Source organism: Ochotona curzoniae, unplaced genomic scaffold, assembly GCF_017591425.1.
Source record: "Ochotona curzoniae isolate NIBS_2020 unplaced genomic scaffold, NIBS_Ocur_1.0 scaffold_1852, whole genome shotgun sequence".
In the NCBI taxonomy this organism is placed as follows: Eukaryota; Metazoa; Chordata; class Mammalia; order Lagomorpha; family Ochotonidae; genus Ochotona; species Ochotona curzoniae.
Window position 1 is genome coordinate 58367442 of NW_024467087.1, and position 27462 is coordinate 58394903.

Sequence of the window (27462 nt, forward strand, 5' to 3'; positions counted from 1 at the left end):
GTGGGGCTGACAATGTAAGAGTTCCTATTTGCCAGGTTTCTGAATCTTCCAGAACTTTCTGAATCTTCAGTAACTGCCCCCATTCAGTGTCTTCACACTTTCTTTTGAACTCCCCCTATCTTTTTTGGCATGAACAAATCTCCCTTTAAGTCAAGAGTGTATAATTAGAGTGGGCATTTAGAGGCTGACAGCCTACCAGGCATCCTGATGCTGTTTAATAAAAGGACACATCTGAGACTTTTTCCACTCCCTTCTGTGGAATGCCTTTCCTCACGTGGAGGCCTTGAGAAGTACAACTGACCCTGCAAGGCCCAACTCAAATATCATCATGATATGGGATGTCTTTGGGCAGGGCAAGTTGCTCCCTCTTCAGTATTCCCCGAGCTCTGGGTCCATGTAGTTTAAAACATGTTGCAATCTGAATTTTCCCTCCTCCCTTGCTTTGGGAATTTCTAGGTGCCTGGATGAGGTTGTGCCCTTGTCCACCAACAGAATCCTGGCAATTGGAGGAACTTCATGAAAATTTATTAAATCGAATTATAAAATCATGTTTGGTTGGCTCTGCCTTTTCCTGTTGTTATACTCCAGTTCCGTTTTTCCGTATTGTCATCCTCTTTTCCTGTGCTGTCCATCTATACACTTGATAGGAAAGTGTCCCTTAGGTCTGATGTGTCAACCTGCCATTTCCATGTCTAAATCCCTTTCTGAACTGGAGCATCTCTTTCCTAGGGTACCAGGCAAGACACTGTCCACAGTTATAGCACCTATGCTTTCTTCCCTACATATGGGCCCTGGCACAACAGAGATTGGCCTTCTGTTGCTTGGACTTGTGCTGGAAACATATTTGTTCTCCAATGCAGTTTAGCACTCAGGGTCAGTGTTCCAGGCTGGCTAGAGAACAGTATGGAAGCAGTGGCATTTTTCTCGATGCTTCAGCGACATATCAAGTTCAGAACTGTGTGTTCTTATCATGGCAGAGTACAATGAGGAACAATGAGACAAAGACGCTAAGTTTCACAGATTTTATTAAAAACAAAATAGATACATAACCTAAAAGGACACTTCTCAGTTTGCTAATCAGATTGTTCCTCTCTTCTAGGGCTCCCACTAGATGGTTCTGAGACTCAAACGGTACCTCCCAGTTGCTCCCTGTTCCACAAACTCTTGATAAAAATGTAATCCATTCTTTCCAGCTTCTTCTCTTTAATAAAAATAACCCTTCCCCAAATCACTTAAAAATAATTTTCAATGGTTAAAAACTGCATTTATATGTGTATTTTAAAATAAACACTTTAAACATTTCATCTTTCCCTTTTCCCTTAGGTATAGTTGAATACCCTGGGGTGCATGCCTCCTCACCCCAGGAGGCCAGCTGCTACTTGGTGCCCTTGGAAATTTTCAGGAAGTAATTTCTTCCAAATTTCCCCTGCAGTCACAAATTCCACAAACCGTTCACATAAACACGCTGTCTTCATTATAGGCACTGCTTCTCAGTGCTGGAAACCCGATCTCTCTTTGTCAACTAGACCACATGCTTCAGATTCCCTGCAAACAGGGGGAGAAACAAGATTCAAATTCAGGTAATGTATGTGAATCATACCCCAGCCAAAAAAATTTTTTTTAAACACTTGTATTTTGGGACTTGTTCTCTTGCTGTTTTTGGTAAACCCATGACCTCCATCCCCATATTAACATATTCATGTTAAGCCTACTGGATGATGAGGCAAAGGACCCAGATACCCGTTACTCCAGCAACCATGTACCAACTAGGGACATGTGAGTGAGGCCTTTGATGCCAGCTGAACGAGGGTGCTGGCTGAATCCAGCAAGAACCAGATGAATCATCTAGTTGAGCCTAGCTCAGTGGCCAATCCAGAGTCATGAGCTACACACACACACACACACACACACACACACACACACACACACACAGCACACAGAATCATGTAAGACTTTTCAGAGTTTATACTTCACCAATTGCATAAAATCTATCTCCACCTCCAATCTTCCATTGCCTGCTGCATTGTGGCACAACCCTCTCAGCAGGTTCTGTTGGGAATACCTGTGAAGTATGGATTGGGAATTTCCCCCTCCTTTAGGCCCAAGTATCTTTAGGGGCAAAGTGATCATTTGTAATCATATAGGTCTAAGCTCTGTAAATGGAAAGTTAATTCACTTGGTCTCTCTATAATCTTCTCCTTGCCCTACTTCCCCAGGTACAAACACTGGTCTCTGAACCTACCGATCACTTTTCTAACATAGGAAGAATGTTCCCTGAAGGCAGGGACCTGGGCTATTGGGCTTTCAGTTGATCTCTAAAATAAACTCACACATAGGTCTCACATAATAGGTGCTCAGTAAATGCCTGAATGAACAGATGGATCAAAGAAATGAAGGAAAGAAGAAACAAGTCACTTGTTAATATCTAATTTTTAATTTTGAAATCAATCTACAGTAAACTTGACTTTAAAAAATTACTTGAAAATCAGAGTGACACAAACACAGAGGGGCTGATGGAGAAAGAGTGATCTTCCATCTGCTGGTTCACTCTTGAAATGGGTGCAACGCCAGAGCTGGGCCAGGCCAAAGCCAGGAGCCTGAAACTCCATCCAGGTCTCCTATGTGGGTAGCAGGGGCCCAAGTACTTGCCCCATCATCCTCTGCTTTCCCAGGTACATTAACAGGGAGCTCGGTTAGAAATGGAGCCACCGGGCCCGGCACGGTGGCGCAAGTGGTTAAGGTCCTCACCTTGCACTCCCGGGATCCCATATGGGCGCCGGTTCTAATCCCGGCAGCCCCGCTTCCCTTCCAGCTCCCTGCCTGTGGCCCGGGAAAGCAGTGGATGACGGCCCAAAGCTTTGGGACCCTGCACCCGCGTGGGAGACCCGGAAGAGGCTCCTGGCCTCGGATCGGCATAGCATCGGCCGTTGAGCGCTCACTTGGGGAGTGAATCATTGGACGGAAAATCTTCCTCTCTGTCTATCCGCCTTTCCAATAAAAACATAATAAAAATAAATCTTTAACAAACAAACAAAAAACAACAACAACAAAAAAAGAAATGGAGCCACCAGGACTTGAACTGGCACCATAATATAAGACACTGGCATCACAAGTGGTGGCTTAATGAGCTACACCACAAGGCTGGACCCCAAATTGACATTGTTTTGTATGTGCAGATTTATGATTTTTAAACATATACATAGATTCATGACACAGAATTTCCCAAATCCCTTTGTATATTTCCTTTGCAGTCACGGCTTCCTCCCTCTGGTAGCACCTGGCAAACATTGATCTGATCTCCAACACTGAAGTGTTGTCTTTTTGAGAATGTCATATAAATATAAGCAGACAGTATGTAACCTTTCAGATTCATTTTTTTTTACTCAGCATAACGCCTTTGAGGTTGATACACTTTTTTTTGCATATATCAACTATTCATTCCTCTTGTTGTACTTAGTTTTTAATTTTAAAGTAATTATAGATTCCCAGGAAGTTATAAAAAAAAAAAAGCAGCACAGGAGGTCCCATATATCCTTCATCAGATTTCCCTAAATTCTTGCATTTTAAGTAATGGCTAATCATTATCCAAACCAGAGAACTGACATTGGTGAACTCACAGATTGTACTTGGATTTAATAATTTCTATGTGAGGTTTTCCTCATAAGTATAGATTCCTATAATGTCTTTCACACTCAAGATACAGAAGTATTTCATCACCAGCTCACCACAAACATTTCTTTCCTGTTACCTGTTTATAGTCACTCTCACCCCACTTCCCTCACCGTTGTCCTGACAACCATTTATCTGTTCTTCATCTCTTATTTTGTCATTTTAAGGACATCTTAGAAATGAAATAATGTTGTATAAGAGGTATTCATAAAGTTCATGGATAATACATATTTTGAAAAAAGTATGTGTGGACTTTAAAATTATCCTTTCATATATAAACTTCTGGAATTGGCATTTTTTCATTCATCAAATTGTTTTCAAGATCCATTCAAGTTGTGGCATATGCCACGTGTGTTGCTTTTCCATGTTGACTACTATTTCATGGTAGGGATGGGTCACAGTTTGTGTTTTTCACTCTATTAGAAGACATTTGACTGGTTTTCAGTTGGGGGGGTATTATGAATAAAGTTTATATGAACATTTATGTACAGGTTTAAAAAACTTATTTCAGAAGTATGTACACACACATATGTGGAGAGAGAGACAGTATGAACTCGCATCCACTGGTTCACTCCCCAGATGTTTGAGTTATAGCCTAGGTTGGGTAGAAGCTGAAGCTTGGTTGCTGGGTACTCAATCCAGGTCTCCCATGTGGGTGTTGGGAATTTCACAGCTGCCTTCAAGGGTACACATTTGCCAGATACTGGAGTCAGAGGAAGGAGCATGGTGTCGAACTCAGGCACTCCAATGTGGGGCGCAAGCATCTTAACCGTTAAACCAAATGTCCATCAACCTGTATAGGTTTTTGATTGAACACAGTTTTCATTGTTTTAAAAGATTTTAAAAAATTTATTGCAGTCAGATATATATCTAAATATATATATCTATATATATAAATATATATATATCTATATCTGTAGATATATATATATATGAAGAGAGAGAAGGAGAGACAGAGAGACAGAGACAAGATCCTCCGTTGAATGATTCACTCCCAAGTGACCCAATGGCCGACCGAAGCCAGGAGCCAGGAGCTTTTTCCAGTCTCCCACATGGGTGCAGGGTCCCAACGATTTGGGCTATCCTTGATTGCCTTCCCAGGCCACAAGCAGGGGACTGGATGGGAAGTGGGGATGCTAGGATTAGAACCGGCGCCCATATGGGATCCTGGTGCTTGCAAGACAAGGACTTTAGCTGCTAGGCCACCATGCTGGGCCCACAGTTTTCATTTTTTAGGGGGGATAAATAAATGCCCAAGAGTGCATTTTCTAGGCTGCATGGTAGTTCTATGTTTAGTTTATAGGAAGGTGCTAAATTGTTTTCCAGAGTAACTGTATCATTTTACACTCCCACCCACAATGTATGAGTGAGTAATAAGGCTTCTGGACACCTTTGCCAGCATTTGATTTTTAAAAAAAGATTTACTTATTTTTTTAAAAGATTTATTTATTTTTATTACAAAGTCAGATATACAGAGAGGAGGAGAGACAGAGAGGAAGATCTTCCGTCTGATGATTCACTCCCCAAGTGACCGCAACGGCCGATGCTATGCCGACCCGAAACCAGGAACCAGGAACCTCTTCTGGTTCTCCCATGTAGGTGCAGGGTCCCAAGGCTTTGGGCCGTCCTTGACTGCTTTTCCAGGTCACAAGCAGGGAGCTGCATGGGAAGTGGGGCCTACCGGGATTAGAACCGGTGCCCATATGGGATCCAAGCGCGTTCAAGGCAAGGACTTTAGCCACTTGGCCACACCGCCGGGCCCAGATTTGCTTATTTTTATTGGAGAGACAGATTTACAGAGAGGAGAGACAGAAAGATCTTCCACTCACTGGTCCACTCCCCAAGTGACCGTGATGGCTGGAAGTGAGCCAGGAGCCAGGAGCTTCTTCCAAGTCTCCCCATGTGGGTGCAGGGTTTGAATGCTTTTGGGCCATTTTCTGCTTTTCCAGGCCACAAGCAGGGAGCTGGATGGGATGTGGAGCAGCCAGGACATGAACTGGTACTTATAAAGGATGCCAGTGCTTCATGGGAAGGGAGGGTAAGCTAGTTGAACCACTGTGCTCTGGTGTTAAACTATCTATCTATCTATCTATCTATCTATCTATCTATCTATCTATCTATCTATTTTGCTTTGGTGATTCTAATAGGTGTGTAGTGGGATTACTGTGATCTCAATTTGCATTTTCTTCATGGCTAATGAGGGTGACTATCTTTTCACATGCTTACTGTATTTTTTGCTTTATTTTTAACATTGGGTTAAGAGAATTCTTTATATATTTTAGATATAAATCTATTGTCAGATGCATGATTTTCAAATACTTTATTTCAGTATGTAGCATCTTTTCATCATGCTAATAGAGACTTCTACAAAGCAAAAGTTAATTTCATGAAGTTCAATTTATCAATGTTTTCTCTCTCTCTCTCTCTCTTTTTGATTCATAATTCTGCTATTCTAAATCCCTAAGCTCAAAGACTCTGGGCAACCTTTGCTTGTTTGTTTGTTTGGTTTTTTTAATCTCTTCATATTCCCTCCATACTTTGAGTTGTCAAGCCTCACCTCAATATGTCTTTCTAACCGATTCTCTTCTTTCCATTCTGCCCTCTTCAGCTTAGTTGGACCTTGAATTACTTAAATCACTGCAGCAGCTTCTCCTCTGATGCTCTTGCCTCCAGAACTCTCTTGCACATAATTTCCAGCTGCGAGTGCATCCCTCTTTTGCTCCAAAAGGTTTCAGGAGCTTCCACTCCCTATGTTTTTAGTCTAACTTCTTAGCTGAGACAGGTCCCGTGTCTGCGTTACTGTCTGCATGTGACAGTGCTCACTGTTGCTCCTGCTGAGGGCAACCCATTGGGGCTCCTGGTGCTGAAGCGAGGGTTCTTCCATGCGGAAGCAGGGCTGGGAGTTTGGAGTATGACTACAGGCAGGAGTGAACCGAATTCCATTTCAAAGTGTTCCAACAGTACATGTTCACAGAGAGGAAAGGTGGGCACTGTATTCTCTGCTGCTGCATCTCACTCTTCAGTTCCATTTGGAGGCAATTAAGAAACACAACAGCAATAATTTCCACTAAAAGTTGATGATGAGCAATGTTGAATTTGGGTAACAATAAAAATGCAAGCTTAAATAATACCCATTGTTTTTCTCCTCATGTCCAGCTTTTCCAATGGTGGGTGGCAGCCTGAGAAAATTCTAAAGGCCAGCATGGGCCAGGGCCTAAAAAGATGCAGAGTTCACACTAGTAGGGGGAAACTTAAACGCCTAGAGAGTCCAAGAATATATGAGGGATCTTTCAAATTTCATGGAAAATGTGCATTATGAGAGAATTGTTTACATGTATTTCAAAGTGTTTTGTATAAAAATAAACTTAAGTGTTTAAATTTCACTTTCCATGAATTTTTGGAAGTGTCATACTGGATGTGAGCAAAACAGACTGGGAATAAGAACTATGAAGGCCTCTTGATCCTTTCTTCATGTTCCTATTTCAAATAAAGACAGGAATATGAGAAAGTTTCCTTTTTCTCAACTCTACTACAAAACAAACAACAAACAACAACAACAAACAAACAAAAAAAACAACCAAAAAACCCAGCAAAACAAAATAAAATCAGTTAAGCTGGCATGATGGCTCAATTGGCTAATACTTCTTTTACAAGCCCCAGCATCCCATATGGGGGCTGGTTTTAGTCCTAGCTATTGCACTTCCCATCTAGCTTCCTGCTTATGGCCTGGGAAAGCTGCAGAGAATGGTCCAGAGTTTTGGGATTCTTTACCCATGTGGGAGACCCAGAAGAGGTTTCTGACTTCTGGCTCAGCTCTAGCTGTTGTGGTCCTTGGGGAGTGAACCAGTGGATGGAAGATCATTTTTTTTTTTTCTGTGTCTCCATCTATCTGTAGATCTGTCTTTCCAATAAAAATTAATCTTAAAAAAAAAAATCCAAAGTAGAGTAAGTATATGGGTTAATGGAAACTCAGATTTGGCTTAAAGCAAGAGATACAAAAAGAAGTGGTATGGTCCATGACAAACAGGAGGGGACATGCTCATGTAGCAGGCAGCTGCTACTCAGCTCTGGCCATTCACTGTTGTGCAGGCATGTGCGCCCAGTGTGACCGAAGCTTTCCATTTTCCAAGAGAAGTCCGAGATTCAGACTTTTACACAAAGTTTCCACAGAATTCAGTGTGGGCAACTGAATGAAATTTTCAAAGCATGTTGTGTAGGACATCAATATGAGTGGCCAAAGGAAACAAATTTGGAGAATAAGATGTGGCTCATGGTTTCCCAGTTTATAATTTGTGATTATATGTGAAACAGTCTTGATTTATACCCATGACACTCTATTTCATCCTCATATATTTGGTTTGAACAATAAATTCTATTGTCACTCCAGCTTTTATGTACAAGGGGAAGTACTGAATTGTGACTCTGGAGACCTGGGTACTTGGCTAGGTACTGGTGAGCATCCTCTTCAGTACTTTTTTAAAAAAAATACTAATTAGTAGACTTTATTTGTAGAGCAGTTTAGAAAAAAGTGAAAAAAGTGTTTTTTTTTTTTTTTTTTTTTTTTTTTTTTAAGTAACAGAAACCTCTCATTGATTCCCTTTTTCTCCCCCTGCAGGAAGTTTCCTTTATTACGGACATCTTGCATGAATACACTGTTTCCTATAGTTGATGAACGAATTGATACGGATGCATTAACTAAAGTTTGCAGTTTACATTAGGGTTCACCCTTCTTGGAGCTGTAGAATTCTATGAGTTTAGAAAAGTATACCGTATCAAGCATTCACCATTAAAGAATGATGCAGGATAGTTTCACTGCCCTCAAAACCCCCCTCTGTGCCACTGATTCAGCCCTCCCTCCCTCCCTTCCTTCCTTGGAAGCTGGCAAGCACTCATCTTGTACTGTTGCTGCAGTTCTGCCTTTTCCTGAATGTCATATGGCTGGAATCATACCGTAGGTAACCTTTTCAGATTTTTTTTTTTCACTGAGCAGTACGTGTATAAGGTTTCTCCATGTCTTTTTGTGGCTTTATAGTGCTGAGTAATATTCCATCATCTGGATGTACCACAGTATGTCCATTAACCTACTAAAGTCATGTTGCTTGCTTTCATGTTTTGGCAATGATGAATAAAGCTGCTATAAACAACCATGTTTTGTATGGACATAAGTTCCCAACTTGTAAATAACAAGGAGAGTGATGGCTGGATCATATGGTAAGCATTAAGCTTTGGAATAAACAGTAGATATGTCTTCCCATGTGGCTGTAGTGTTTTGTATTACCTCCAGCAATGAATGAGACTTTCTCTAACTCTCCATCCTCAGTAGCACTTGGTATGTCAAGTGTCTTGGATTTTTTGCCATGCTATTAGGGGTGTAGTGGCATCTCATTGTTTTAATTTGTAATTGTTTAGTGATACAAAATATTGAGCCTCTTTCTATCTGTATATCTTCTTGGGTGAGCTGTCTTCTCATATCTTTTGCCCATTTTCAAATTGGGTTGTTTGATTGCTTATTGTATTTTAAGAATTATTTGTATATTTTGGAAATAAGTCATTGATTCAGTATGAATTTTGAAAACTCGTTCCTATTCTGAGGCTTGTCTCTTTATTCTCTTTGCCTCCACTTGTTTTAATGTAAAGCATTGCCCAATAGAATTTTCTGATATGATGAAAATATCTCACATCTGCGCTGCCCAATATGGTAGCTACTACTCACACGTGGCTACTGAGTACTGAATTTTTTTATGTTATTTAATTTTAATTACTTTGAACGGGCACATGTGATTAGTGGTGACTACATGAGACCATGCAGGTATAGTGTCCCCTTGTGCTTTTTCCCCTCTTCATGACATTGAGTAAGGGGCCATCTTTCCTCTTTGATCTGTTTAAAACCTTTCTCTTCAAGCCATCATCAAGTTTTGTCGATTCTATTTCAAAATTATTCCAAATATGGCCACTTGCTCCATTCCTCATTTTTGTAACTTTATTCTAAGCCATTATTTTTGTTTGTATAGGTGATGCAGTCTCAAACCTGGTCTCCCTGCTTCCCTTTCCCCTTTGCTGTATTCTCTACATGCAAAATAGAGTATTTTGCTAATATAGGTCAGACAGTATCATTCCTATATTCAATACTCAGTAACAGCTTCTAGGTCACACACTGGATAAAATGCAAGTTTGTCAACAGCAGTATCTAGTTCCTTGTCTCTGTCTCCTATCACTGCCCTCCTTGCTCACTTGGTTCTGGTCACATGGATCTTCTCTGTGTGCCTTAAACATATGGATCACTTTTTGCTCTTAGAGTTTTCCCTCCTGCAGTTGCTTCTTTCTACCTGGAATACTCTGGCTCTGAATATTTCTCTTTCTGACTCTTGTTATCACCTTTGTCAGCTTGAGTCAACAATCTCAACTCAGAAGTCACCTCGGAGAGGCCTTAGGACAACTCAAGCTAAGTAGCCATTCCTTTTCCATCACATGACACAGTTTTATTGTCTTCAATGCACTTAGCATACTAAAAACACCAATCTCTGACAGCAGAGACCTTGTCTGTCTTATTTATTATTCTTTTGCTAACAGCACTGTCAATAGTGACCATAACTGATCAAATGCTCTCCCATTCAATTATAGTTTGATCATTACTCTCTCTCTCTCTCTCTGGTCATCACTCTAAGGACCTTACAAATGTGGTTAAATTGGACAAACACATGCTAACAAAAGAAGGATCAATGCTACCAGGCTAGGATGTGAATGGATTCTGAAGACTGTCAGCAGCATAGCAATTTGGAGGACTGCTGGAGTGAACCCAGAACCATTGGGTTGGTGGCACCACAGAGAAAGAGCAAAGTGGATTTAGGACTGCTGAAAAGTGTTTCCAAAAATTATTGTCAGATGAGTACCATTTTCAGGAATGTTGTCATATCTACTACTATATTGATAGTCAGTAACTCACTTTTCAAATCTAGTTTGATTTCATCTATCCTAAGAAGCAGCAGCAATAATAGCACAAACTTAACATGTTTATTATATTTTAAAGCATACTTTAAAACTGCTATGACTTTTCACATGAAAAATGTTTGTGTCACCTTAAGTCATTTCTCATATAGATTAACAGGAACACTTTGAGAATTAGTATTGTAGAGATTGCTCTTGGGCAGCCGAGGCCCAGGCTACTCTGCCGCCATCAGCTTCCAGGATCTGAGAATCTTGAACGAGCACCTACAACCTCCATCCAGCTTGCTCAGCCTAATCTGCCCCATTTCTCTGTCTACTCATAAGTCTTGCATAGTGGCCTAATCCTTGTGCTGGATGCTGAGGTCACAGAGAACAAGACAACCCTCTGGTCTTCCAGGAACTCACAGTGTACTGGGGAAGATATACATGGAGACAAATATGATAGCTCATAGCAACAAAGTAATAAAATATCAGTAGGCTGAGAGAAGAAAAAGAGTGAATAAGTGGTTTCATGGAGCAGGTGGTATCTTGAAGGACAAAGGGGGGAAGAATGTTCCAGGCAACAAGAATAGAACATGATATACAAAGGCAACTGTAAAGTTTTTATGGCAGAATGCAGGGTAAGGTCAGAGAAGGGTGGGCAGTGAGGCTGGGGAGGTGGCCAGAGGCCAGATCAAGGTCATGCATGGCCTTATTTTAAAGTCTCTGAAAGATTTTAAGGAAGGAGGGGATTTAGCAGGAGGTAGGGTGCCAGCAAGCCTTATAGCTCCTGGCCCATCATGGTCAGATTTGAGAGTCTCACTTTCCATCTGGGAGCAATGGTAGTACAAAGGATTTCTATGAAGCACTGGGCATGTATTGATATGGATGCTGATTTAATTTTTAGCTCTTAATTGTCAACTACAGTGCTTGACTTGGAATGTCGACCCTTCCTGTCATCAGAGAGCTTTTCAGTGACTGTTAAGTACAACCTCCGATTACCACTTGTCTGCCTTTGACCTGAATTAGAACCTGAGACTGTGGATTAATCTCACCAGGCTTCTGGCATTTACAGGATATCAGCACTTAAAGGCTATTATCCTGATGGTTAGGGTGTTCTGGTCTTAGCTTGCAAGGCACTACTGCATTCTCAAACGGAATTGAAGCAATTTCTAAAATAGCTTATGATTCATTTTTTCTCCCCTCCTGTGCCTAAATCTGCTGGCTCCATGTGGAGGGATGGGTACAAGTAATTGTAGAGGTGACATCACGGCAGTGGGCTGTTTGCCTTCCAGCCAGCTTGTGGAGCTGGGCCTCAGCAGTTGTCTATTTGCTGGGCTGGGTACTGCCTTCCAGTCATCTTGGACTCCCAGCGCCCAAGTTCTTTGGTATATGTGCCTTCTCCACATTTCTTTTTTAGACAAAAATCTGGGTTGAGAAATGCAGGATAATGGGAATAGCAGTGGTAGGAAAAATAATACAGCCTTACATCTGTATAATGCTTCAGAGTTTTGAAAGCCATTTGCTGTTTTGCTCCACCCAAACACTAGTGGGAAATGGAAGCTGGGATTTTCAGCTTGAACTGGGGACAAACTCTTGTTGCCTTACACCAAAGAGTTTAATGTTAACATCCTCTGTTCACCTCACAACACACTACGATTATTAGACGTTAGATGCCACTAGACAGAGAGATTCCCTTCAGTATCTAGGTGCTTCCTGGAAAATAAATTCTCTAGGACAAACTGCCTGGCAAGCACAATCTATGAGCCATGCCAATCTATTGAGCCAACAAGTGGTGCCAGTCTCAGCCCTGCAAACTCTGGTTTACAGTCCCAATGGTCCTTAAGACCTTTACTGGAGCCAATAGCAAGACCACTAACTGTGCAGTCCTGAAGGTAGGGTGCGTCATGAACATCTGGAAGTGTCAACCACTGCCAAGGGCCTGTGAAGGGAAAAGCCAGTTTGGTCCACATCAGCCATCATTGTGAATCCTGAAGAAAAGACCACTGAGTCTAGCTGAGGAATTGGGTAGCAGGTTTTTTTTTTTTTTTGTTCCTCAGAGAAGCCATCAAAAAATAGTTTTGCAGCAGTTTCATATTTTCTCCGGAATCTTCCATACCTGGTCTCAGCAAGGTTTTGTATCTGCAGCTCTACTGTTAGTCAACACAAGGTCTTTCATGGCCTCACTCCCATTCCATGATGACCTCCAGGCTAGGAGCCAAAGGAGCAGATTTCACTCTGTGTGTGTGTGTGTGTGTGTGTAAGTAGTCATGGAAGTAGTGAGAGTCACAGATGCTCAGCAGTACTGTGAGAGTGGCAGGTGCCTTTTTCTCCACCACTACCACCAAGTGAATTTTGAGCAACCTGCTGTAAGACTGTGGGTGCTGGTCAATGTCATGAAAATGTCATCTGCATGAACTAAAATGCTGTCTGGTGGAAATCTTGGTGGGGTATAAAAGTGACCCTCTTGAGAGTTGAATCAGAAGCTTCTATGTGGAAAGTGACTGGCAGAACACAATGTTGCCACCTCCTAAGCAGAGATGCCTCCTGGAACTTCTTTTCCAGCTCGTGAGGGGAATGTGTGCCTATGAGAGTAGATTAAGGATTACTACTTCAGCCTGTTTTAGAGATGTGAATAAAAATCTTGGCCTGGGACTGCCTTCTCTCTGGTTGACTGATTTTTCAATTGATTTGTATTTATTAGCTAATGAAATTAAAGTTGTAAAAATGATAACAGAAACACAATAAATCTCTCCCACAACTGGCTGTTTCTGTGTCACTATGGTGCATTCCTCACTTTGATTACTTCAAAGTCTATTATTTTGTTCTCAATTATTCTGTATTTCTGGCACTGGAGAAAATCAATTTGTTTTATTTTCTCTTATTCATGCACTCAATTATGCTCTTCGGGTACATTTAATCACTTTGATGTTTTCATTTTATGGCCCGTCTCTAGGCACTTTAGCTGCATTGCTGCCAACGGGCAAGCAGCACTAATTTGCATGTCACAATAGACTTGAAATTCTAACTCAATTTAGAAATCTTTATGAAATCTCCCTCCAAAATATGCTTGGAGCTGCAAAGAGGCAGAAGGATGTGGGCAAACCAGGAGCCTATAAAGATGCTTCCTCTTTTCAAAAGAGTTGTGAGCTCCTTGGAGTTCTGACCATGGCTTTGGGATACTTCCATACAGGTATAGCAAAGGAGTCCATTGGTCAGGAAGTCTTTCCAGCTTTCTGTGGCACTTGGTGTTGGGAACCTTACAGCAGCCACATCTCAATTGCAAGGCCAGGGACACAAAAGTACCCTCAGCCCCACTGCATTTGGTAGCTGCACTTCACACAGCTGCTGAACCCAACTTGGTTAAAGGGCCTCCAGACTTAGAAAGGTGTCAACAATTAGGAGTTCAAGAATCCTTTATTTTCTCTAATAATTTATTACCTTCCTTTTGTCCTTTGGTCATTTTAGAGTGAAAAGTTGGAGGGGAAAGATATACAGTGGCTTTAGGCATGTATTCTGAGCTAACGACAAAATGCTTACTTAAACACATTGGAGGCCTCTAAATTCTTTTTTAAATGTTCTTAGTTTTCTGTATGCTACAATCAGCAGCTCTACCATGGAAAAGAAAAGTTTCTTCCTTTTTCTAAGATTTAGGAATGGCTCTCACGTTTCTCATGTGGAATCTAAGCTCCCCCATTTATATTACATGATTTTGTAGAAGCTAATTAATTCTTCACACTTCAGTTCTCTCATCTATTAATTGGGGTTAATAATACTATTGACTCCAGAGAGATTTGCTTCTTAAGCTTCAGTACTGTCAACAGTTTTGCCATACTACAGAAATACTGCTTATGTGGAAACTTTTCTTATTAGGAGTTATTTTATTTTAAAAATGATTTTATTTTTGATTTGGAGTTATTATTATTATTATTTTAAAATCACAGCCTCTGCCACATTCACCAGTGAGAGCTGGGACTGGGGGTGAGCCGGGTTGAGCCAGGCTGCAGCAACTGTCAGTAAATGTTGAGACTCAGGGTGGGCCATCTCAGACTGGGCCACAGTACCCTTTGGCAGGGCTGTGAGCAGGCATGGTAGGACAACTGTGGGCACTCACCTGCTTGGCTGTAGCTCCTGCTGGTGAGCATGAGAACCAGGGTTGGGGGCAGGCCAGGCTGGAAAAGATGGTGTAGCACCTGTTGGCATATAAATGGGCCAGGTCTGGAGGTGGTTTGGGCTGAGTTAACCTGCAGCAATCATGGATGTGCACAAGAGCTGTGTGGGATGTGAGCTGGGCCAGGCTAGCTTATAGCAGAGGCTGGCGTGTGCAAACACCAGGGCTGGGGGTAGGTCTGGTGGGGTTTATGGGGTTCAGCACAACTAGGCTGTGGCACCTGCTGGTGGATATGGGGACTGGGCCTGTGGAGGGCTGGGCTGGGCTGGTCCACAGCACCCATTATGTTGCATGAGAGATGGGGTAGAACTGACCAGGCAGCTAGCTGCATCTACTGATATGTGTGTTGGGTGGTATAGGTAATGGACTGAACCTGATACTGTAATGGTTGACATACATGAGAGTCAAGTTTGAGGTCGCCCCAGGTGATGTTTCTTGGGGGAAACCCCAACTTGGCCTCTGAACTCAAATCTTGGCTACAGGGAAAATTACAAATTATATGGTCTGACCTTGGAGTGCATGTGTTAAGACTGGGTCTTCTCAATTGCTGAAGCCTTGCAGTGGATAGCATGTCCAGATGCACATGGGGCATGACAGTCAGCTTATTTAGGTCAGCAGGGGATGTCAACTCCTTTGTATGAGAAAGGAAAGTAAAACAGATTGGATAACTCTCTTGGCCAAGCTTTGCAGCAAGTGTCTGGGTCTGTGGATGCATTAAGATGAACTTGGTCAACCAACAGACCTTGAAAAAATTAGATTTTTTTAAAACGCTGGTGCAATGAAGCTAATAATGTCTTGGAACTATCAAGATCACTCAGGTGGTGCTCTTAAAACACTCTTCCCCACATCGTGGTCTCTAAGGTGTCAAAGGACTGTCCCCATATATGGGTGAAGATGTAGTTTGACAGCAAAGAGCAGCTCCCTCCCCTTTCCTCTCAGTGGACACAGGAGAAACAAATTCTGTTCTACCCATCTTTCTTCCTACTTTGATCCTCCCTGCTCTGGTTGGAGGCCCACAGGATGTTCACCCCTCTCAACTATGTAGACAATATTAAAAAGAAAATAGAAATTAAATTAAAAATGAAAAAGAAATAAAAATCACAGCAGCCTCGGGGCCAGGATTGTAAGACAGTGGGTAAAGCTGCCACCTGTGATCCCAGCATCCCACATGGGCACTGGTTCAAGTCCTGGCTGCTGAATCTCTGATCTAGTTCCCTGCTAATGCACCTGGGAAGCAAGAGAAGATGGCCCAAGTCCTTGGGCTCCTGCACCCACATGGGAGATTGGAAGAAACTCCTGTTTCCTGGTTTCAGGCCAGCCTAGCCACAGCTATTGCAGCAGTTTGGGGAGTGTACCGGTTGATGGAATACCACCCCCCCTTTCTCTCTGCCCTCACTCCCTGTACCTGCTCTACAACTCTTCATTTCAAATAAATAAATGCATCTTTAAAAATCATGTTAAAAATTACAGCCTCATTCTAGGTGGTAATATCTATGAAGTCAGAGTTTGAGTTGATCGTTACATGTCTTATTGTTACATATATAGTCAATATACTAAATCCATTTTTGCCTTAGAGCCTTTAATCCTGTTCTTCCTATCTAGAATGTTCTTCATCCTAATTTTTGTAAAGCTCCTTCACTTGCTTTGTTAAGCTCTATGCCCAAATGTTACCTCCTCAGAGGACTTTTTTGGGTACTCTTTCTAATTTGGTCCTGCCCCCCCCCGAACTTATCAGTAACCAATATTAAATATTTGCTTATTTCCATTTTCCTTTTACAATAAAATGCAAGTTTCAGGATGGATAAAGTCCTTACATGTCCTATTTCATCTGTATTGCCAGCATTGGTATTTATTGATACCAAATACATACGTGTTGAACGAATGAAACATTGAAAAAGAAAATTAGCCTAGCAATAACAGGCTCCCTTCTCACTTACTAGGGTGGTGGTGTCAGAGATAGTAAAGTAAAAAACCAACACTTCTTATCTCTGCTCAGTGGCAAGGAGTTCCACTCACTGCTATGTCAAGGGAGATCACATGGGGAGCAGTAAAGAGGTGCCACTCCAAATCCTGGCCAGTGTGGTATCAGTGGAAGTCTAGCAGGCAGCCTGAATTTCTATTACTACCCAGCAATAATGAGGCACCCATTTTTCCCCAATGGTGTCAATGGTGGCTGAGTAGAGAACCTAGACTTTTATTTCTAATGGGGGAGGGTAGTGCCTCCCACCCCTGACAGGCATGGACTCAGACAAAAGCTTCTAAAAGAGAATATAAGATCTAAGGCCCAATGCAACAGCCTAGTGGCTAAATCCTCACCTTGCATCTGTTAGGATCTCATATGGGCACTGGTTCATGTCCTGGCTGCTCCACTTCCCATCCAGCTCTGCGCTTGGAGGCTGGAAAAGCATTAGAGGATGGCCAAAGCCTTGGGACCCGGCACCCGCATGGGACACTCGAAAGAAGCTCCTGGCTCCTGGCTTTGGATCAGCTTAGGCTATAGTGGCCACTTGGGAAGTGAACCAGCAGATGGAAGATCTTTCTCTCTGTCTCTCCCTCTCTCCGTATATCTGGCATTCCAATAAAAAAATAAAATAAATCTTAAAAAACAAAGAGAGAATATAAGATCTAGGGTTCCATAACACCATATACACAAATTCCTCATCATTCTAAAATCTGTAAATTGCCAACTTAAATAAGAAAAAGACAATCAACACATTGCAACATACAGATGATACAGATACTGGAAATATCTGAGAAGTTTAACCCAGCAATTACAAACATGGTTGAAAGAGATAAAAATTAAAAAGTTGTGGCAAAGACTAGATGCAATAAAGAAACCTAAATGGAAATTTTGGAACTGGGAAGCACAATGACTGAAATAAAAATCTCAATAGCAGAATGGAGGGTGCAGAAGAATAATAAGTAAAGTGGAAGGCAAAACAATATAAATTACCTAATTTGAATAAGAGAGAAAATGGAAAAACTGAGCAGCAATTTTGAGTCTATGCGGGAGTAAAACAAAACAAAAAAATCTAATATTAATGTCACCAAAATCCCAGAAGAGGAAAAAGATAGGAGTAAAAAATATTTTAATAATTAACTGCTAAAAATTTCCCAATTTTAGGGCTTGGCGTGGTGACCTAGTGGTTAAAGTCCTTGCCTTGAAAGCGCCAGAATCCCATATGGGTGCCGGTTCTAATCCTGGTGGCCCTGCTTCCCATCCAACTCCCTGCTTGTGGCCTGGGAAAGCAGTTGAGGACAGCTCAAAGCCTTGGGAGACCTGGAAGAGGTTCCTGGTTCCTGGCTTCGGATTGGCTCAGCACCAGCTGTTGTGGTCACTTGGGGAGTGAATCATCGGACAGAAGATCTTCCTCTCTGTCCTCCTCTCTGTATATCCGACTTTGTAATAAAAATAAAACTAAAAAAAAAAAATTCCCAATTTTTAGCAAAATCCATAAAACTAAAAAATTGAGATTTCTAACTGAAACTCAGATATGATAAACTCAAAGAAATGTATGAAATCATAATCAGGGGCTGGTGTTGTAGACTAGCTGATGGAAGTTCTTGCAATGGAAAAGAAATAATAAATACTACTGGATTATGAGAAAGGAAACTGAACAATAAATGGAATATAAATATGGGCAGATATATTTCCCTTTTCATGATTTTTCTAAATTCTGGGAGAAAATTAAAGCAAAAATCAAAACATTGTCTGATGTGGCTCTGAATGTATGTAGATGAAATATTTAAAACAGGTGCATTTATAAATGGGGGAGGCAAAAGGGACTATAGGGTTTCCATACTTCACTACCACTGGTAAAACACTGACATTAGTAGACTGCGATAAATCATGTATGTGTGACATATATCTAAAGGCAAAGACAAAAAAATCCAACACAAAGAAATGCAATCAAAAACACTATTGCAAAATCAAAATGAAATTTGAACAAAAGTACAAGCCAATCACAGAAAATGATAAGGAAGAAAACAGAAACAAAGAACAGAGTAAAAGAACAGAAAACAAAAAATGATATAGCAGGATTAAACCTCCATGACTCAATATTAGATGCAACCTAAGTGATCTAAACACACTTAAAAGATAAGGACTAGTAGAGTAGCTATAGAATGATAACTAATAAACTCACCTCAAATATTTAAACATTGAAAACCAAAGAATATAATAAGATATATCCCTTGGCTATGTTGCTATCAGATAAAGTAGACTTCAGAGCAAATAAAATTCCTATTTACACAGAGAGAGATTATATAGTAGTTAAAGTGTCAATCTACCATGAAGCCTCAGATGCATATGCATCAAACAGAGCTTCAAAACACATGAAGCAAACATCGACAGAGCTTTATGGATAGAGAAACATGAATATGAATATATATATAAAATTATAGCCTGAAACTCCAACTCAGCTTTTGTAGCAACTGATTGAACTACTGGATAAAATGACCAAGGATATACAAGAACTCAGCAGTATTATCAAAAACAGGCCTAAATGATGTTTATAAAACAACAGAATATACATTCTTTTCAAGCACTTACAGAGCACATATCATAAGCTCTATCTGGGCCATAAAACAAATCTCTACAAATTGAAAAGACTTGAAATGATACAGAGGGAATTTTCTGACTACAACAATATCTAACACAGAAAATATAAAACTGGAAAAGAAATTTCAAGCCTAGATGGTTTCAGTGGAGAATTATAATCAAACAGAATTAACATCAATTGTATATTATCTGTTGTCAGAAACTTGTAGAAGAAATACTTCTGAATTCATTTTATAGGACAAGAATTGCCCTGAGTAAAAAAAACAAAACAAACAAACAAACCCAACAATCACACAAAGGAAAACAATTACAGACTAATATCTCTCACACTTTTAGATGTAAAAACTTTAACAAAAATACTAGTAAATAGAATTCAGTAACATATAGAAGTGCAGAAATAGCATTTAACAAAATTTCACATCCGCTCATGATGAAAAGTCTCAGTAAAGTAGTATTATTGAAGACGCACTGCTTAGGGTGATAAGGGGAATCTATAAAAACATACATCTAAAAAATTTACACTTAACATCATACTTAATGATTAAAAATTAGATGTTTTCCCTCTAAGACAAAGATGCCTGCTTTCACCACTCTTATTTAACATTGTGCTGAAGGTCCAAGTGCAATAAGACAAGATAAAGGAAATAAAAAGTATACAGAGCAGGCATTTGACACAGCAGTTAAGTTCCTGTTTGGCACTCTCATATTGTATATGAGAATGCCTTAGTTGGAGTCCTGGATTGATTTCAGTTTTGTACTAATCTATGCCATGGGAGAGTTGGATCCATGTCATTTACATGGGAGACTCCGATTGAGTTTCAGGCTTCTGGCTTTAGTCTGGGCTGGGTCTGGCTGCTGCAGACATTTGGGGCATGTACTAGTAGTTGGAAGATATATGTTTGTCTCCTTCTCCGTGCCTTTCAAATAGAATGAAAAGAAATAAATTCTCATAAATGTTTAAAAAATTAAGAAGCTTAGAGCTCAGGGAGAACTAAAGGAAAAAAAAGCACCTAGAACTGATAAATAGATCCAAAAACATCACAGGAAATAAAATCTATTTATAAACTAAGTTGTGTTATTATGTATCAATAATAAAAACAAGGGAATTCAAATTTATAATTCCATTCACGGTCTCTTAAAAAATAAAGAGAAGTATAGGAATTTTTCTAACTCTGTACATGAAAATTATTAAATGCTGATGAACTAAAAGAAAATCTAAAATATGGAGGCCTACCATATTCATAGATTGGAAGACTCAACACATGATTCCAGCTCTCTCCAAACTGATATTTAGGTTTAACACAATTCCTATCTAAATCATATCAAGGTTTTTACAGATAAAGGCGTGATTATTCCAAACTTTAAATGGCAAGACACTGGAACTAGTTAGTATAGGTAAAACAATTTCAAAAAAAAAAAAAAAAGCAAGAAAGAAAAAGAATCACTCAAGGCTGGTATAGTGGCTCAACAGGCTAATTCTCCACCTGCAAGTGTCGGTATCCTATATGGGTGTTGGTTCATGTCCTGGCTGCTCCACTTCTGATCCATTTTATTGCTCATGTTCTGGCAAAGCAGCAGAGGATGGCTCAAGTCCTTGGGTGCCTACACCTGGCTTTGGCTTTGGATTGGCTCTGGTTTTAGGGACTGAACCAGCAGATGTAAGATAACTCTCTCTTTCTCCTTCTCTTTGCAAATCTGCCTTTTAAATATAAATACACAAATCTTCTTTCTTAAAAAAAGAGAAAAAAACAGGCCCAATGTAATAGCCTAGTGGCTAAAGTCCTCGCCTTGCACGAATCGGTATCCCATATGGGTGCCTGTTCTAATCCTGGCGGCCCTGCTTCCCATCCAGCTCCCTGCTTGTGGCCTGGGAAAGCAGTTGAGTCCTGCACTGTGTGGGAGACCTGGAAGAGGCTCCTGGCTCTTGGCTTCAAATTGGCTTGGCTCCAGGTGTTGCAACCACATGGGGAGTGAATCATTGGATTGAAGATTTTCCTCTCTATCTCTTGTCCTCTCTGTATATCTTACTTTCCAATAAAGAAACATAAATGTTAAAAAAAAATGAGAGAATCACTCTATTTGATTTTAAGGTGTATTGTATAGCTCCAGTAGTTAAAGTTATCATGGAATAGATACATAAATTAACGCAGTTGAAGAGAAAACTCAGACTGTGACAGCTGCCTTATAATGAATGGAAATTTAAAAAATGCAGGTAGTTCTGGTGGGGATTTACTTGGGACTTCTGCTCATCTTCCAGATGCAAGAGGCTTTCCATTGTGAGCCACGAGATGTTCTACTTTTCAAGACAAATGAAAACACTGTATAATTCCTAGAAGTACCTAAAAAGGGGCATGCCATCTGAGACATGTAAAACAAATACATTCTCTAGTCCTTTGTTTATCTAGATACTTGCATGTGTGATGATTTGATTTTTTAAAAAAGATCTATTTTATTTGAAAGTCAGAAAGAGAGAGAAAGTTCTTCCACCTGCTGGTTCATTCTCTAAATTGTCACAACGTCCAGAGCTGGGAGCCAGGAGCATCTTCTGGGACTCCCATATATGTGCATGGGCCCAAGGACTTCAGCCATCCTCTGCTGCTTTCCCAGATTATCAGCAGGGAGCTGGATTAGAAGTGGAGCAGTCGTGACACGAACCAGTGTCCATGTGGGATATTGGTACCACAGGTGAAGAATTAGCCTGCTCTTGCCATTGTGCTGGCTCCAGATGACTTGATTTTATAAACCAAAATCTGGGACAATAAGGTTTGACATAAGATTATTTTTTCTTCTTGAAAAACAAGCAAGCATGTATTGACTGACTGCAAAAGTAATGCATGTCCATTTTAGAAAGTTTGAAAAATACAGAAATATAATAATTAATAAATAGAAATTACTCATAATTACTGTCCTAGATAATTACTGTTAAACTACTTTGGTAAAGTGTCACCAAGGATAACTACTATTAGCGTTTCCTTCTAGTATTTGTACATACCCACACATTTACTCACACATATCACATATATTTACAAAGTTGAAACTATATGCTATTAAGCAATTTTATATTCTGGCTTTTCACTTAACATTGTTACCATAAGCATATTTTTAATCTGTTATCAAATTCACATTAAAATGTTTTTTTTTAATTGGCTCTAGTTAATTTTTCCATGTATCTGTACTGTGTGAATTTACTATCATGCTTCAAATTCAATATACAAAAACAAAACACATCAAGTATATGCTTCTACAAAACCCTGCCTTTCCCCCAGTAGCTTTCCATTCTAGTTGATATTACACTGCAAGCCTTTAGAGACATCTTTGCTTCTTTTTTTCTTGATCCTCTATAAGGAAAAGCCAACCTACTCCTATGTGCTGGTGACAGTCTCCTCCTAACTCTCAGCTACTCTTCCCTATTTTACTATCACTGTTCCAATATAGGCCCTTTGCAGGCTCACCCTTGTACTATGCCAGCAGGATCTATCCTAACTCCAGAAACAAGAATGGCTCCTACCTCACTGTATCTGATACAAACCACCTGGCCTGAAATTCAAGGCAATCCACATGCTGTGCCTACCCCAATCTGTCTGAATTTCCTTTGCTTATGAACATATTCCCACTCCAACTCATTCACGTTTTCCAGCCTTCTGAAAGTAGTCTCCCCAAAGCCTTGGGCCCCAGCTTTTCTGTGTAGTATCAGCTCTCATTATACCCTGATCTGTCCAAGGAGTTTAGTTTTATCTCTCTACCTAGATCAATGGCTTATCAGAAGCAGAGATCATATCTTAAACGTCTCTCATATGTCTCAGCATCAAGTGCAAGAGAGGTTCAAAAATATGAATTGGTTGAGCTGGGTTTTAAAGTGGAGACATCATCAAATCTCTTAAAACTGAACTGGCTGTGAACCTCACTTTGGGAGCCTGTTGATAGTAGGAAAGGTTTCCTAGGGGTTGATTGAATGAAAGCAGATGGAAGATGATGAGTAGGCTTGAAAAAGCAATGTTGCCAACGTTAGGATGGATTCCAGGCCTGGGTTTAAATCCTGAGTTACGCTACTTACATATTAAATGATTGTGGGCATATTACACATTGTCTTTGAGCATCTGTCTCCCACCTCATAAGAAAATTGTAAGAATTAAATGGAAATCATGTATGTAAAGGCCCCAGGACAAAATTTGTGCTGTATACGTCCAATAACGGGAGTTTCTGTCTTGTGGATTTAGGTAGAAATTCCAAATCTTTAAAAGTCACTTGTCAAGTATTTTCATGGTCTATTAAAAAACTACCATTTAGGCTGCTGTAACTTTGGGGGCCAGTCTTCATTTTTAGTATAGAATTTGTAAAGTTTTCAGCATAATATTTTCATAATTAGAAAAATGTTCATGGGGAATGGAAATAAAAGGTAAGTTTAGTAGTCGGCATTTGGCCCAGTGATTAAGAAGCCAACTGGGATGTCGACATATTCAGAGTACTTCTTGAATCCTACGCCTAAGTCTGGGTCTTGACTCCAGCTTTCTGCTGGTGTAAACCTTGGGAGGCAGTAGTGGCGTGACTGGGTTCCTGCTACCCTTGTGGGAGCCCTGGACTGAATTCATGGCTTCTGGCTTTGGCTCTGGCCAATACTGGTAATTAGGGGAGTGAATCAGTGGAGGGAGTTTCCTTTGTTTCTCTCTCTGCCATTTAAATAAGTAATACATAAATGATTTATAAGGGCAATTTTATTTTGGTGCATTTTTTTTTTTTTGAAATGCATGCCTGGCCAAGTCTGTCTCCAAAATGTTCATGGAAGATGCATTTTCATGAAAAAGTTGTTTTTAGATTTTCTACTAATTTTTTGAAATACTGTCAGCAACAATGTATCTTTGCATTTCTTATACACTAGTGAAACAAGAAAGGGAGGGACCTGTTTAGCAACAGGCTCCTTGAAAGAACCACAGGAAGATGGAGGGGAAGAGAGGATGGGGACAGGAAGCAGAGGGACGGGATGTGTGTCACAGACTGCCTAACCCACAGTTATGCAAATTGACTCAGGGCATCCTCCAGGACCCTGCCTCCCCCCACCCCCGGCCCCTGGGTCCTCCCAAGGAGTCCTAAAGCAAACAGTCCATCTGTCATTGGGGTCAACCCCACTTTTTAATATATCCAGACTTCTCAGGAAGGAAGAGGAGATGTGGGAGGAAGCTAAATTTCCATGGTGTAGAGTCCTACTGGGCAGGAGCTTTGCTTCAAACTCAGAGCTGTAGCTGACACTCCTCCTAACATGCCCAGACTTGAAGCCTCAATTGCCAGTCCTGTTATGTCAATCCCAGACTTCAGGCTGCCAGAGGAGGTGCTACATATAGCCACCCACATAAGAGTTTTCCTAAGAATACTATCACTGGTAGATGTGCCAAGGGTCTCAGCTTGAGGTTATAGAACTGTAAATACCAGACTGGAGTCCCAGCATACTTCAGGCAGTGAGAACTGGGAGATGAGGCTGCTTCTCCTTCTGTCCTTCCCTTGTCCTTTTTTTATGTGGCTTGAAATGGAACCAAAGGCTTTAGATCACAGTATACGGTGGGGGCCATGAGGGCACAGCATGGGTGGGGCGGTTAGGGAAAGCTAAAAAGCCTAGGTTAGTGACAAGTATTTCAAGGGTTACCTGTGGCTGCCTTCTTGTTGTTCCCAGGGAGATAGGACGTTTCAGATTTTGCAGACGTCATATGGAAGGAGCTGGGTGTGTGGTGCAAGGGAGGAGAGGCTTACTAGGTGTGACTGGAAAAAGTAGCCGGGGCTGGGGGTAGGGGTGGTGGTCTGAGCAGATCTGACAGGGTGATACTGTAAAGGAGAGGAGGGGCATCATCAAGGCCAAGTTTGCTCTATCTCTTGTTACCATTACCACACGTGGGTAACACCTAATAGACATTTAGTAATTGTTTACTGAATGAATGAAAGATGACTTTGGTTAAGTCACTTGCCCTCTCTGAGCCTCAGTTTTCTGGTCTTCGAGATAAGGTATTCTTCTCGTTTCACTTGTGCTGTCCATTCCTACACCTGCATTAGGTCAGCGGCCCATCTCCCAATACCGCATTGTAAAGGTTGCCATTTAGAGGTCAGAAAGGGTGGCTGTGCAGTGCAAGCTTTTGTTTCCACTCTCCCTCCACACTTTTTGATGCCATTCTTTTATTTCTTTGCTTTTCTTTTATTTTTATCCCTAACAGACTTGGGGTATAGTTCTGGGCAGTCAGAGCAAATGTTGAAACCTGCAGTTAGGAGGCTAGCAGACACACACAACTCACGCTCCTCTCCCACCCAGGGGTGGGCCTCAGCAACATCAAGCTCAAGCCCTTTAGGGGCCCCCTACTTGATGTAAATGTCATCAGTTTCAGAGGTTAATGAACCTCCCACCTCTACCCCCATCTCCCCTTGCACAGCTAGCATGGCTTAGGGTGCCTGGCCCCTAGGAACCAGGCCCAGCAGCACTATTCCAATTCTGCAAGGTTCACTCTGAGCTGATTCCTGAGCTGAACCTGGGCACCACAGTGTGGGGATAATTTTACAGCAGCAGTCAGAAATCTGTTCCAATCCGTACTTCCTTGTGAACAATGACACATAGCTTTAAGAGCTTACTGGCATGAAAAAGCGATTTATGGGAGCAAAGCAGAGCTTTTTTTCTGTATGAAGTCAATGGCTTGAATGGACTCTCCAATGGTATTATTTTTCTTTTTTTTTTTTTTTTTTGCCTCTTTCTTGGAAAGACTAATGGGTAGTAAAGCTGGGATAAAGCGAGGTCCCAATTTCCCTGTCTATTGAGTCATCTTGTGCATACGGAATGTATCTCTATGAGGTGAACTTTGAAGCAAGTTTGATTTCCAATAGGTGAAAATCTCATCTGTGCTTCTGAGGAATGTGGCATGGAAGAGAAAAAAACCCCAAAGGCTAAACAAATTCAACTACACTGGTGAGACTTTCACTCAGAGAGGCAGTCTGTCCACTCCCTCACTATGCTCTCACCTCTCCACGTCATTCAGTGCCCCTCATTTGGCTCTTTTTGTGGTAAGTGGGCTGGGGTGGGGATGGGAGGCACAGGAAGAAATAGCTAGCATCGATGATGAGGCTTTTTAAATGCAAAAACAAATGATAGTCTTGTAGACAGCGCTCAGGAAAAGCTTTCAGAATGTAAAAAATTCCACAGCCTCTTCACACTGACCATTGTCATGGCAACATACTATCTGATGGCAGCATGAGTCACCAGGCTGGAGGGGCACTGTATCAGCACAACAGGTTAGCCTGGTCATTTTCTTTAGCAGCGTTTTGGACTTCCTTCTAGTCTTCTTTCTTCTAGGTTTCTCTGTGATTCTGGACTTCGCCTAATTTGCATAGGTAGAACACAACTTTCTCAACATGAAAGAGGTGGGAAAACAGACCATTTGAACATGCCTGGCATCTTATAGATGGTCTACTTGCTGTCCAGTCTCCCTGGCTCTTCTTCATCTACTTCTTTTCTGTATACAGCCTTATATCCTCCACTCACCAACCGTGACTCATCCACCAGCCCCTGCACACTCACTCTGCTCTTTGCAATGTTACTGTAACATACAAGGAGACTTCAAAAAGTTTGTGGAAAATGGAATTAATAGGAAGCTTATTTGGGAGCAAAGAATATCTAGAATCTTTCATAAGGTCTTCTGTGAACATTTCAAGTCCCTTCATGTAGCTTTAGTGACAGAGTCCTCATTCTTTCCTAGGCAGCCTGTTCCACACCAAGCAGCTCTAACTGTAAGAAAATTTTTCCTTTTGAAGCATAAAAATTTGTGTTTTTGTAACCTCCGCCCATGGGTCTAGTTTCACAAGTCCCTATCTATGCTGTCTGCTCTGTGACAGCCTTTCCAAAATATGAAGTAGAGCGCACGTTAAGCCCTAAGGCCTTCAAACAGACCTCTTGGAGCCTGGGCTCCAATCCTCTCTTGAGCCTGACTGACCTTCTGGAACATGCTTCTATTTGTCTAGAGCCCTTTTAAAAAGTGAGGCTGATACTGCATCAGCATCTCTGGAGGCCACCTTGCCCTGGTGACTCATTCTGAGCTCTGTGTCAACTCCAGTCCCTATCTCTCAGACGAAATGCTGCTAAGCTGTGCCTTCTTAGATTGTGCAGATTTGGTTG

At 41.1% G+C, this 27462-nt stretch overlaps 1 protein-coding gene across 3 annotated transcripts in view; it reads right to left on the minus strand.

The window, feature by feature from the left end:
• Positions 1 to 1012: 1012 nt before the first annotated feature.
• The window catches only part of HDAC8 (histone deacetylase 8), a 259389-nt gene continuing 232939 nt past the window's right edge, over positions 1013 to 27462 (minus strand). For all 3 annotated transcript variants that reach the window (XM_040999995.1, XM_040999993.1, XM_040999994.1), the window contains one exon: positions 1013 to 1545. In XM_040999995.1, the coding sequence (XP_040855929.1) occupies positions 1523 to 1545 (23 nt within the window). In that variant the 3' untranslated portion in view covers positions 1013 to 1522. The remainder of the gene's footprint in view (positions 1546 to 27462) is intronic.